Below are 13,636 nucleotides of genomic sequence, written 5' to 3' on the forward strand. Positions count from 1 at the left end.
TTCACTCTTCAAGCATACTGGGATGTGTATTCTGAGGAGAAGCAAAGTATTGGTATCAGGGGATACCAATAAATACTTCTGAATGAATGAGAGGTGTCCTGGTTGTCCCTGGATACACTCTCACACACTTAACCTCTCACCCACCCTCATTCTGGCATTAGATTTCATGGCAGGATGTAATCAGGCAGATGGTTTCTACCTTCCTCTCTCCCCAATATCATTATAGTAAATTCCTTCATTTGTTTTTTCTACTATATCTGTGTTCAAGTGGTGAGATGTTTCTTTGGAATCATTATAAAGCTTTCAATTTGCTTGAGTAGTAAAAGCTGTTTATTCATTAGTTAATAAATGTTGAAACTATGGGACATGGGATTCATTTTACTATTTTATTTTTATATGTCTGAAATTACATAGATTAATGCATTTTTTAATAAGTTGGTTACTGTTATACAATTCTATGACTATTTCATAATGCAATTAATTAGAGGCAAGACATTTTACTTCTGTTTATTTTCAGATTGCCAGAGGCAAAGCTGCATTACATCTCATTGGAATCCAATGAGAATTTATCAAGTAATGTCTACAGAGGGCTCTTGAGCACCTCGGGGTAAGCAGCCATTATACCTAAACTCACATTTATTACTCCAGGACCAATATGAGCATCTAAAGTCTACTGATTCTTTTAAAAAACTGTGCCCATGTTAAAAAACAGTTTAAATGAACACAGAAGGGTGCTAGTGGGAAAAGGACAGCCAGCCCACAAGGAAAAATATATTCACTATTATTTCTCAAGTTTCCATAAAAAAAAAAAAAAAGACTAGTCCTTTAAAAATTAGTTTGGTTTTCTTTCATTAAGTATGAGGTGTTTTTTTTTGTTGTGCTTTTTTTTTTTTTTTTTTTTTTTTTTTTTTTTGTAGACAGGGTCTTGCTCTGTCACCCGGGCTGGAATGCAGTGGTGCAATCTTGGCTACCTGCAACCTCCATCTCCTGGGCTCAAGTGATTCTCTCACCTTATCCTCCCAAGTAGCTGGGACCACAGGCACACGCCACCCACACTCAGCTACTTTCTGTGTTTTTAGTAGAGACGGGGTTTCACCGTGTTGGCCAGGCTGGTCTCGAACTCCTGACCTCAAATGATCCGCCTGCCTTGGCCTCCTAAACTGCTGGGATTATAGGCGTGAGCTAACGCGCCTGGCCTCTTCTATTTTCTTAAGTATTATATGTTGAATACAGGCAAATAATCACTTGACAGCCCACAGGCATTCCTGCGGAGAGTAACACCCAGGGGTTGTTTGGTAAGATCCAGACCAACAAACATTCCAAACTCTAATGATAATAACTCATTTACTTGTAAAGTCTAAGGAGTCACTGGGATTTAGAAATTCTTGGTCATGTAAATCTTTGTAGATAAGCTTGATCTAATTTTACTTCTCATAAGCCCAAGAAAATGTCCTACATTTAAAGCCTCTAAAACATCTTCCCTGAAGGAAAATAATCATATTTAGGTATTTAAAAAACAAGGTCATTTAATAAATGCATTTTAAAACATATAAAGGTGTGCCGAAAAAATCAGAAGTTGAGAAGGGACCAGGCCTGGTGGCTCAGGCCTATAATCCCAGAACTTTGGGAGGCCAATGTGGGAGGACTGCTTGAGGCCAGGAGTTTGAGACCAGCCTAAGCAATATAACAAGACTCTGTCTCTACAAAAAATAGAAAAAGAAAAAAAGAATTTAAAAAGCTGAGGAGGGAGGAGATTTTTTAAAAATAATAACAATAAAAGGCTCTGCCACCACAAATGAACTTAGACACTAATGAAAGAGCTAAATTCTACAAGGGAGTAAAACCAAGGGGTGAACAAAGAAGATCCGAATGAGGACTGATTTCTGAAGGAGGGAAGACAGGTTCAAGGTTAGAGAGATGCTGACAGAAGTCCTGTGCTGCTGTGCACTCCATGAACACGGAGAGGGGAGCATCACGTCAGAACCCTGGCCAGACACTACCTTTAAAGCCCTACTCCGTGAATGCAGAGATTAACCTACCCTAAAAAACCTATCAATTTGTTTTTAATCCAGTAAGTTAAACCTAAAGTTATTATAGAAAAATAGGCAGGATTACATAACTTACATATAGATTACGTATAGTCACTGGGATGTGTTAAACACATAATTGAATATTTAAGAATTAAAAAAAATGTTGGAAGATTATACTCCAAATTGTTAACAGCAGTCATCTACAATGAGTGTGATTAATTGAAGAGGTGGGGGTAAGAGGATTCACTTTCTAAGTTATATATTTCTGAATTAACTTTTACAATGCATATTTGAAAATAAATGTTAAAGGCAAATATTTAAAGCAAAAAAGAAAGGAAGCAATTATTAGGAGGAAAGTTCTAAAAATTAAGCTTAATGAGATGTGAGTAGTCCCAGTGGTTATTAAAACACCATATAAAACTATAGTAATTGAAATAGTATAATACTAGCATGTGCAAATACAGTTACATTAAAAGAGCAAATAGCCCAAAATATATGTAGGTATTTAGTACACGATAAAGGCAGCATTAAAATCATATGAAGAAAAAACAGAATGTTCAATAAATAATGTTGGGACTCCTGGTGGCCATTTGGAAAAAAATAAAATTGCATTCATTACCTCACATATTACACATAAATTCCAGGGGTGTCAAAAGACTTAAATGTAAAATTTTTTAAAATCCATAAAAGTCTTAGAATAAAACAGAGAATAACTTTTAAACCTCATAGTAAGGAAAACCTTTCTATCAATGACACAAAACCCACAGAAGAAAAGATGGGTAAAATCAACCACAGAAAAACAGAAAATTTCTGCTCATCAAAAACAAAGCAACAAAACAAACCCCTGCCCCCTAAAAACGTCAAAAGTCAAATGACAAATGGGGAATGAACTAACTGCAATGTGTATGACTGACAAGGCGCTACTTTTTTTTTTTTAATCATTTATAAAAAGTTGGTAGAAATCACTAGGACCGAGAGTCTAAGAGAAGAAAGGTCAAAAGTTATCAATGGACATAAAATGAAATACAAATGATTCTTAAACATGGAGAAATATGCCTAAGCCCATTTTATGTAAGAGAAATACAAATTAAAATGATAAACATCATATTTCCAATTTTTAACTTGGTCTAGATCAATACAGTAGGTTTGTAAAGGAGAAGAAAAAGGCACTTCAGGCATTGCTAGTGGGAACATAAAATGGTGCCATTTGACAAAGTCTGCTAAAATTAAAGAGGCACATATCCTCTGATCTAGCAATAATACTTATAAAAATTTATCCTATAGCCCTTCCTCATACACAATGAAAACTTATAAAAAATTACCAGCAAATTAATAACTAGCTCTTAAAACAAGGGTGCTCAAACTTTTCCTCAGAAGTAGTATGTTTTTCTTCTATTCATGCTAAAAATCAATATCCCACTGCAAAAGAGAGCAAACGTAGTATCCTTTAAAATACTTTCTGATCCAATAATGACCACTTTTGCTCCTGCAATTCAAACACTAGTATATCTTAATTCATGCTTTTTATTCTCCCCTCTCAAGTGACTAAGAAATATGTAATTAATGTGTTATCCTATTGTCACATAATGCCTGTTAACAAAATTATTTTTCTAAGAAACATAAAAACAAAAACAGCCAGATCTTATAACACATCCTTGGGCAAGAATCTTAATACAGTTGTTTCCTCAACCCTCTCACCCCAAATTATCAGAAATTTGCTGACAGAAGTGGAAACAAGCCATCAGAGACAATCCAGTGCTTCTCTGACAGAAAACCCATGTCCAATCCTGGCTCTCTTCCTCTGGCATTGCTCTATGATAAAGTGACAAAAATGTTCCTGATAAAAATGTCTTTTCTTATGAGGCTAACTCACAGTTGGTGACTGCTGGATTCAGTTCTACGCACTCACCAGGGAGGGAAGATCCGGACAGTGTCCTGGGGACGGCTCCTGAGGTAGCCTGCAGTCTCCTTGGTGAAGAGAACTTTCAGGCCAGCTCCAGGCCTGGGGGTCACGCTTCGGGAGGGGCTGGTGGCTGGTGGCCCCAATAACTGCTCACACATGGCAACTTGCATGGCACATTCCTCGTGCAGCTCTAAAATTTTCACAGTTAATACACCAGATTTTCTACCTAGAAGTTGAAGAAAAGAACAAAGCAAAAATGAAATCAAAAGACAGATGATTCAAGCGTGAATAAAGTGTCATGAAAAAAAGATCCACATGCAGATAGCACTCTTCACCTGGAGAAAATGGTTTCCACATTTTGCAAAGTAAAACAGAGACACTACCATGCTCACTATAACACTTTTCTTTAATCAAAATAGGCTTGCATGTTGCATTTAATAAACAGATTTTAAGCAACATAAAATAAACAGTCTTCTGTCATGAAGAAATAGGCCTGTATAAATAGAAACCTTAGACCCATCATTTTAAGGAGCATGCTTTTTACTCCAAGTCTCAAATCCTTTGATGACCACAAGGAGAATATGGCCACTGTGGATTCTTCTTCTTCTTCTTAAGGATGGACCCTCCTCTTTATTATGTTTTGATTCTCTGCTTTGAAATCATGTATGTTACTAGCTGGCTGCCACTGTTCCAATGATCAGAAGGGCTAACAGTTGAAGAGTTATGTGGACTGCTGGGTATTAGAGCTCTAGATTGAAATGGGTGGAATTTGATCTGGATTCAAGTACTGGTTTCCTTATTAAGTTGGCCAAGTTCCATGGCATTCAACACTTCAATTCTCTTATGTGTAAAATGGAGATCCTGCCACCTGCCCCAGGAAACATTTGTTCGGATTAAATGAGATAACTGAAGTTGAGAGTGTGCATAGCCTACACTCCAGAATTCTTAGGTAGGTACCCAGAAACTGTCAGATGCACCAGTATACCTAAACAAGGATACACATCTCAGCGTTGTTTATAAGAGTAGAAAACTGCACCCAGCATAAATCAGTAAGATGGGTAAACTATGGTGTGTTCATACAACAGAACACTGTACGGCACTTAAAATGAGGTGAACTAGATGTGTAAGAATCAGATGAAGAGGTCTCAAGAAATGAAAGGGGATAAACAGGATATACAGAGTATGACACCTATAATGTAATTTTAAAAAACACAGAAATCAATATAATATTGTTTATGAATACAAGATAAATATAAAAATATAAATAGAAGGATTCACAGAAAAGTCATGAAAGCCACTGTCTCTAAGGAGACAGAAAGAGGAGTATGACTCAGGAGGGGAACCCGGAGGGTTTCAAATTTATGTGTCATATTGTTTCTGTTACAAAAGTATGGGAAACAAACAAAAAAAAAAGACAAAGGATTGACATGTGTTACTAATTCTAGGCAGTGAGTCTGCTTATGTGTTTCTATTACTCTCTGTGCTTTTTAACTAAAAAAAAAATACATAAATTGAGAACAACAAAAATGAAGGGTACAACATACTGCCTTGTTAATAACAGATATTCACTAATGTGAGTTTCTCTACCACTTCAGCCAACTGGTTAATAGTGAATAATAAAAATTAATATTTAGACAGTGCTAAGATTTTAATTGTACAGTTTAATTGAGTTTCTATTTCTTTCTCCCTCTCACTTTTTCTTCATTCATTTCACATTCAACCCCAAATTTTTCATCTCTTTCTTTATCTAAGTGTCCATGGCACATGCCCATATACTGGGCCCTGGGTCACCTTGCCTCCCCTGAGCACTGTCTTGGACAACTATTTCTTAAGGCAAGAAAACAGAATGGGGGAAGGATATGAATAAGCACAATGTACAAGCAGCATATAACGAGTTTCTGCTAGTCACTCTAGGGAGGGAACAGAGGAATGAAACCAACTTGTAAAGAAAGGCACTAAGAAGTGAACACACAGATGCTTCACCACAACAGGCATTCTGTGAATGAAAAGTAGCTCATCTTCAATTGGTAAACTGGAAAAGAAATCAGGATAATGTGGAGGTCACTTCAGTCCACAAAATTTTTTTCCTCAGCAGGGCAGCCAGAGCAGTCTGTGCAGAATTAGAGTCTTCAGAAGCAAAGGGAAAAGCCCTAGATTTAGGAGCTACAGTGGCCACAGGAGCATTCTGAGACATAATGTAAGAATTTTTAAAACTTGTACCTATACTCAACTCAGGGTTCATTCCCAGCACTGCACAGGCCTCAAGCCTCCCCTGTCCCCCACTGACAGCAGCAGCTGTCAGGGCTCCAGGGCCACTTCTGCTCTCAAGCACCAACGGTCTGCTCAAGTTCAAGTGTGCCAGCTGAGTACAGGCTCTTGGTTATGGGCACTGTGGCAGCCCCCAGCCATGATCAGCTGCCTGCCCAAGCAGCACAAGTTCTCTTCAGAAACTAATTCTTGTCTTGGGCAGCTCAAGTCCCCATAGACCCTGACAGATTTTATAAATGCAGGCTATTATAGAAATACATAAATAGTATTACAGAAGAAATACTTATGTATCTAAGATGCATCATACTGCCTGACTACAGTTTCTTCGAAGATGTCTATGATAAATCTTGACAATATTCTAGTAACTATGAATTTTGATCAAGATCTATAGCACCAAATAACTTGTAGAATAACACTTTATGATGTTGGCTACCACTGCAGTGCTGCACACAGCAGCTCATGTGGTGACTAAATAGCCCTTGGAAGCAATACTGAGCAGCGCTCCCATGGCTGTGACACTAAGTCAGGGACAGGGCTATCCTTTCCACCAAGCATTCTAAAGCTCTTTCTACAAAACACCCTCCATGGCCTTCCTTCCCAGGAGAAAATAAAGCAGGGTAAGCTCCTCCTTGTCTGAGAGAGAAAAAAGCAAGGGGCAACTTATACCAAAAATGTGCTTGAAGGAAGCTTTTATTTTATTTTTAGAGACAGGGTCTTGCTCTGTCGCCCAGGCTGGAGTACAGTGGTGTGACCTTGGTTTACTGCAGCCTCAATAACCTGGGCTCAAGGGATCCTCCCACCTCAGCCTCTCAAGTAGCTGGGATGACAGGCTTACACCACCATAACACCCAGCTAATTTTCTTACGTTTTTGGAGAGACAGGGTCTCACTTTGTTGCCTAGGCTGGTCTTGAAGTCCTGGGCTCAAGTGATCTTCCTGCCTCAGCCTCTCAAAGTGCTGGAATTACAGGCTTGAGCCACCATGCCTGGCAGAAGTAAGCTTTTAATCCAAGCAGGGGATATACTCATTTTACAAACAAAGAACAATGCTTTGCAATTAGATGTTGAGTACATAAAAGGCCATTTTAGTGCTACCAGGCAACATTTTCCATAACTGCTACAAGACAGCCAAAATATCGCCTTGTCCAGGAAGTGTTTTCTGAATCCCAGCCAGAAGCAACTATTCCTTCCCTTGAAAATCCCCAAATACTTTATCTGTCTCATAAGAGTGTCCTCAGTTTTAAATGGACACAGTAGTGGCTAACCCAAGAGCACTACAATCACAGGTGCAAACACAGCAAATGTACCACGAAGTGCCTGGCCATGCAAGGATGGCACTGTCACTGCCATCAGTTCCTTCAAGGCATTTTCAAGGCCATTCTCTTATTTGATCCACAACAACCCTATGAAATAGGTAAGGAACATATTAATCTCACTTTTCGCCACATAAGAAAACTGAAAAATAAAGGTAGTTGCTCAAGTGACTTTCTTAAGAACAGAGAGGATGACTGGCAGGTCTAATATCAGTAATCAAGTATCCTTACAAGTCAAGGACCAAAATGCCTCTCAGATAAATGCCAGTTAAGCATAGGAAATTGTGAGTGATGGGGTTTTTCCCCCCTACTTCATTATGCTATGACATAGGGCTTGTTTAAAATGTAAAGACAGACAATGCTTCAGGTTGAGAAATGGACTCTGAGGCCTATTGCTGTGGCTGGACACAGTGAGGGTTTCAACAGAACTTGCACTGAAAAAGAGGATAACTTACCAAGTGCTCATCATCAAAGAGAAAGTACCATAAAGATCAAATGGTGACCACAAATACTAATATACAATAGCAAAGATGTTAAACAATTAAGAAACAGGAACAGAAAGATTCAATGAAGATACACCAAGATATCTAGTAATTTCTATCCATGCATATGCCTAGCAGATGAAACAGAATTCTTAGTTAAAAATGGACAGTATTTAACTCAAAGAATAACATTTGCTGAACAACTGCATGAATTCGTTATTTAATCAGCTAACTGCTCTTTGAAAAGTCTTTCGTTTTAAACAACCAAGAGGCCACCCACACACACACAAATCTGAGCAAATGACTCAGCATGGTGGCTCACACCTATAACTCTGGCACTTTGGGAGGCCAGGGCGGGAGGACAGCTTGAGGCCAGGAGTTCAAGACCAGCCTGAGCAGCACAGTGAGACCTCCCAGCTTTACAAAAATAAAAATATAAAAATTAGCCAGGCACAGTGGAGTATACTGTAGTTTCAGCTACCTGACAAGCTGAGGCAGGAGGATCTCTTGAGTCCAGGAATTTGAGGTTATAGTAAGCTATGATGACACCACTGTACTAACTGGCCTCCCTAGTCAAGTACCTGACTCACAGAGTGAGATCCTGTCTCTCAAAAAAGAAAAAAATAAAAATGAAAAAAAAAAGAAACACAAAACAATAAATTGAGCAAATGATAGAATAATAAAATATGTCTGACTACTGATAAATGCCTTTTTTTACAGGTAGTCAGGTTCCAATTATACTCATGTCAACTCAAGTCTTCCTAAGTAGGTTATATTGAATTAATATATGAGTGTAACAAATAACTATACAAGAAAGGACAAAGTGAAACAAGTTAGTATGAGGGGAGAGAAACTGAAATTATTCTCCAATAGAGGGCAGGAACATCTGTAAGTCTTTCCAACAGAAACACTTTTCGTAACATAATTGCTGCCACTAATGTTAAGTTGTCTATTTTCCAAACACTGACCATATGGCAATTTGGAATTTTCCTCCTACATTACTGCTCTGTCTCTCTTTATCTTCAGAGATATCCTGAAAGGCTAGCCTACCCAGTTATCTTGCTCTAAAACATATGTTCTAGTATTCCCTGAAATTGGTACTTTTGTCTTCTTCTGGTCAATTCATCAACAAGTGTCCACTGTTCCTTTTCCCTCTCACGTTCACCCAGCATGCATGTGAGTGTGCAGATGCACACACATACACATACAGAGAATCATGAGCAAGTACCAGGGGTCAAGGATGGACATCAGGGGGTTTTAAAGTCAATCTGCTTCCCATATGGACAGGACCTCTATCTTTAACACTCTGACACTGGTTACCACCAGCTGTGATAATTATTTATCTTGCTGCAGTCACTCCAAACTACCATGCTATATAATCAGTGTACATTTTACTATTTTTGAAATATTTTATAGCTTTCCCCCCAAAATAATACATGTATCCATTACTAAAATGGTTTTATTTGGCGTGTTTCTGTTAGTTACTTGTGAAGTTTAATATCTTTAACAAACTCTATGCCCTATTTTACTGACTTCTCACAGCATTTTGAGGCTCCTAGCATTGTAAAATGAAGAAGGGCGTATACCTTGCTCTATGTTTTTCCTCCCCAACATGCTACACAGTTTTAATTCCACATAATTCCACTTTCATTGTCAAGGTTAATGTTCATAGTATATCCTATAACCTATGCCAAATCTCTGTGCTCCAGCCATGTCTGACTCCAAGAGTTAACAAATAACAAATTTACATTAGCACAATTATATAAACAAAATTCAATATCTGACCAGGGTCTTAGGATTGCATTTAAATAAGAATATCTCAGACTTAGGTCAAATGATCTGACTGTAATAATTCTTATGATCATTTAGGCCTTCCAAATGACAAAAGAAAAAGGACTATAATTCTGGTGGCCCCAGCATACCCATTCGTAGTCTTAGCTTTCCCCAAAAGTTCACCACAGCTTTTTAGAGAACAGCCCATTCATGTTCTGCCTGGGACTAAATGTGGTCGGCCGGAGCCTGGGCAGGGAAAAAGAAGATCAAGTCAGTTCAGAATGATGAAGCAGGGAAGAAACAGGTCTTCTATCTTCAGATGTGTGAACCAGGGTGTTTCCTCTGGGTGTGATGGGAAGCCAGCAGGGAAGTCACATGATGAGCTGTGTTGAGACCAGACTGAAGAGGACAAGAGATTAAGTGGGGAAGCTAGTTAGGAGGGTCTGCAGCAAATCAGGACGGATGATGGTGTCTGGGATTTAGGGAGTGACAGAAGAGGTAAGAAATGGTCAGATTCTAGATATTCTTTGAAGGTAGAGTCAATAAGGACTTGTTAATGGACTAGGAGTGAATATGAGACAGAGTACAAGAATGACCCCAGTGTTTTTGGCCTGAGTAAGAATAAGAACAGAATTAACATTTACTGAGACAGTAAAGATTTCTAGGCAAATGTGTTTCTTTTCTGGGAGGTGCAGGTATTATGAGAATACTGGTACCAAGACATAAGTTTTTAATATATTAAAATTGAGATGCCTCTTATTTATTACAATAGTCTGGCACTAACTTACCTCCCTAATCTAATACCTGATTCTTCCAACCTGCTCTTCATAAGGCCCACCTGAATGGCATTCTTAAATGTAGATGTAATGATAGCTGCCCTGTACTTGAACCTTTCCATGGCTATCCACTGGATTAAATCCAAACTACTTGCCATTGTATGGAAAGTCCTTTGTTACCTGTTACTTCTTACTGCTCTAGCCTCAAATTCCATAGCTTCGTTCAAGCAATTTAAAATTATTTCTACGACAAGGTGAAAAATAAGCAATTGTGCATTAAGACAGTTCTATCACTGTCTCCCTGGTGAGCTTCTCCCTGGGCATGATTCTCCTTTCCACTCTGCAGTTTATCATTTCTCTTTATGTTATCACTGTACATCTTGTTTATACCTCTGATTTTAAAAAGTAAACAATTCCATCTATTAAACCATGAACTCTGTGTTGCACCTGGATCAGTACCAATACATATGTAAGAAATGAATGAATCCTAATACACACTGATGTAAGGCATGTGGGGGACTCTGTTTCCAGTCTTGATTTCACTGCTAACCATGATGCTCCTGACCCGGCTCCCCTTCACCTCAACTGCACTTTGCATGTACCCAGAGAATGCAAATTAAACTATGACTCAAATGATGCTCCAAAGAGAAATACAAATAATACATTCCGAAATCAAATCCAAATGACATTTTATCTATTCACCGTATTATACCATTTTTTCATTAACATGCACTAAAAACTCAATTGTATTTACTTGTTTATATTGTTTTTTCTTTTGAGAAGTTACAACTACACCTAATTTTACCAATGATTCTCAAACACACAGCACTGATATGCTCCCATAAGTATTCAGTAAGTGAATACCTGTTAAATTATTGATTGTGTTATTAATGATTGGTAAACCAAAATTGTAATTTCTGAGTAAATCTTATAAGATGCCGTTAGGTTCATTTCACAGATAACTTCAGGATAAAATTCATAAAGCTGTAAGCAGGAGATCCTGATTATAATACCTAAAAATACGAATTCTGGAGAAATTCACACATTTATCCTATAAACAGCACAATTCATTTTTGTTTAAAATGTATGCTCCCCCATAAAATTTTAAGTCATCTGGAAATGATGAATAGACACATTTCTTTACCACAACTGCTTACTAAACTGTAAACAATTGTGCTTTCACTTCTTGATTCCACATTTTTTGCCTTTTCACCCAGTTTAAAATATTCTTCTCCAAAAGCCACAATTATTCTAAGCATGAAACAGAAATCTGAAACCCAACTCTTAAAAAAAACCCAAAAACAAAAAAGTAGACAAGACTGACCAGGCGATCAGAATGTTTTCACAATCCCCAGTGATGAGAGCAGTCAAAGCCTAGTTGAGTACCTCTGCCTCCAGGGTCACAGTGTCACAGTGACCCCACCTCCCACTGGGCATGTCGCTGTGACTCATTCTGTAGGAATAGCCTGTTCTGTTCTGTAGAAGGTGAGTGGGCAATGAAATGTCCAATTTTAAAAGAAATTCCAAGTAAGAATAAAGCATATAAAGGCTCTAGAAAAGCAACAGATCCCTTAAGTGAAGATAAGCCAGACAACAGGGGTGTGTTATGGATTGAATGTTGGTGTACCCTCAAAATTCCTATGTTGAATCCCTAACCTTCAGTCTGGTTGTATTTGGAGATGGGAGCTCCAAGGAAGTAACTGAGGTTAAATGAGGTCATAAGGGTAGCCTGATCTGACAGGCTTAGTCTCCTCATAAGAGACAGCACCGGAGGACTTCTTCTTTCCATGCACACACACGGGAAAGGCTCTGTGAGCACACAGCAAGAAGGCGGCTGCCTAAAACCAGTACGAGGGCTCTCACTAGGACCCCACCACGCTGCGCCCTGGCTACCAGCCTCTGGCACTGTGAGAAAGAACTGTCTGCTCTTTACGTCACAGTCTATGGGATTTTGTGATCAACTAGCCTGAGCTGAGACGGGACAATGCAATACATACAGGACCGCCCAATACACACACTGACACTGATGACCAGCCATGCCTTCCACTGAGTACCCAGAATACAAGTTCTTCTTTCTTGAAAACTTCTTCATTTAAAACACCTTATTTCATACAACTATAGATGATAATTTTGGCTCAGAAAATAGGATTCAAATGGAGTCCAGTAATCACAATGAAAACGTTTAAAAGGTCATATAGCTAATGATAAAGCACAGAAATAGATATTTAAGTATTTCTATTTTTATGAATGTGGCATCAACTGAGAAACAAATGTGTTGGGAAAAACTGCAATAATCCAATGTTAAAATAGCAAGTTACTAATTATGGGTGGACACTATAATCCTCCTAAACCTACCTTTAAACCATCCCGGGGAATGCCAGGAGCACGTGGGCATCCGGCCTCCCTACCACGAGGCCAACACACTGAATCTCTGTAGCACAGAGAGTTCAAAATATGTTTACTGAGTCTAGGGTGTCCCCACTGTCACTTTATCCTTGATTCTTAAACTCCAACATCAATCCAGCCCCTGCCATAATGACTATCAATAAAGGACATTCTAACGAACAACTTTTAATTTATCCTAAGTTGGGTGGAAACAGGCAAAACCTGTGATGAGCCAGAACAAGGCATGTCCAAATGGAGCATGGCAAATTCCTAACTCCTAGACACAAGGAGGTGTTTGTGTCTTGCTGCCATCTTCCCATGGCATTTCAACAAATGGGTAGGGAAGAGAAGAAAAAGGAGAAGAGAAATTAGCTTAAGGATTAAAATAGATAATGTAGTAACAAAAACATAGAGTGACCACTACCGTGAAGTGCCTCTCCTGAAAGGTGTGCAGAAGACCAGAGAGCACCAGTGCTGGGAAGGCTCATGGGCATCAGACACAAAAGACACAAAAGTTAAAAGACACAAAGTAAAAAGCACTCTGAGAGAGAATTTCACATGGGAATAACAGACAAGGCAGGGGAAAACAGCAATACCAAATTTAAAAAGTGGAAATAACCCAAGGTTTAACAAAGTCACCCTTTCTGAATAAAAAAACTGCAGCACAGATGAAGTAACCCACATAGGCCTTCAGCCCTGGCCAAGTGG

At 38.6% G+C, this 13,636-nt stretch overlaps 1 protein-coding gene across 8 annotated transcripts in view; it reads right to left on the bottom strand.

The window, feature by feature from the left end:
* SPIDR (scaffold protein involved in DNA repair) overlaps positions 1 to 13,636 on the bottom strand; it is a 480,217-nt gene that overhangs the window by 281,974 nt on the left and 184,607 nt on the right. For 7 of the 8 annotated variants that reach the window (XM_050800368.1, XM_050800369.1, XM_050800370.1 and 4 more), the window contains one exon: positions 3,940 to 4,159. In XM_050800368.1, coding sequence (XP_050656325.1) covers positions 3,940 to 4,159 — 220 coding nt within the window. Of the gene's footprint in view, positions 1 to 3,939; positions 4,160 to 4,268; positions 6,287 to 13,636 lie in introns of those variants that run through there. The other variant, XM_050800373.1, reaches the window with a different exon arrangement.

Source organism: Macaca thibetana, chromosome 8 (assembly GCF_024542745.1).
Source record: "Macaca thibetana thibetana isolate TM-01 chromosome 8, ASM2454274v1, whole genome shotgun sequence".
In the NCBI taxonomy this organism is placed as follows: Eukaryota; Metazoa; Chordata; class Mammalia; order Primates; family Cercopithecidae; genus Macaca; species Macaca thibetana.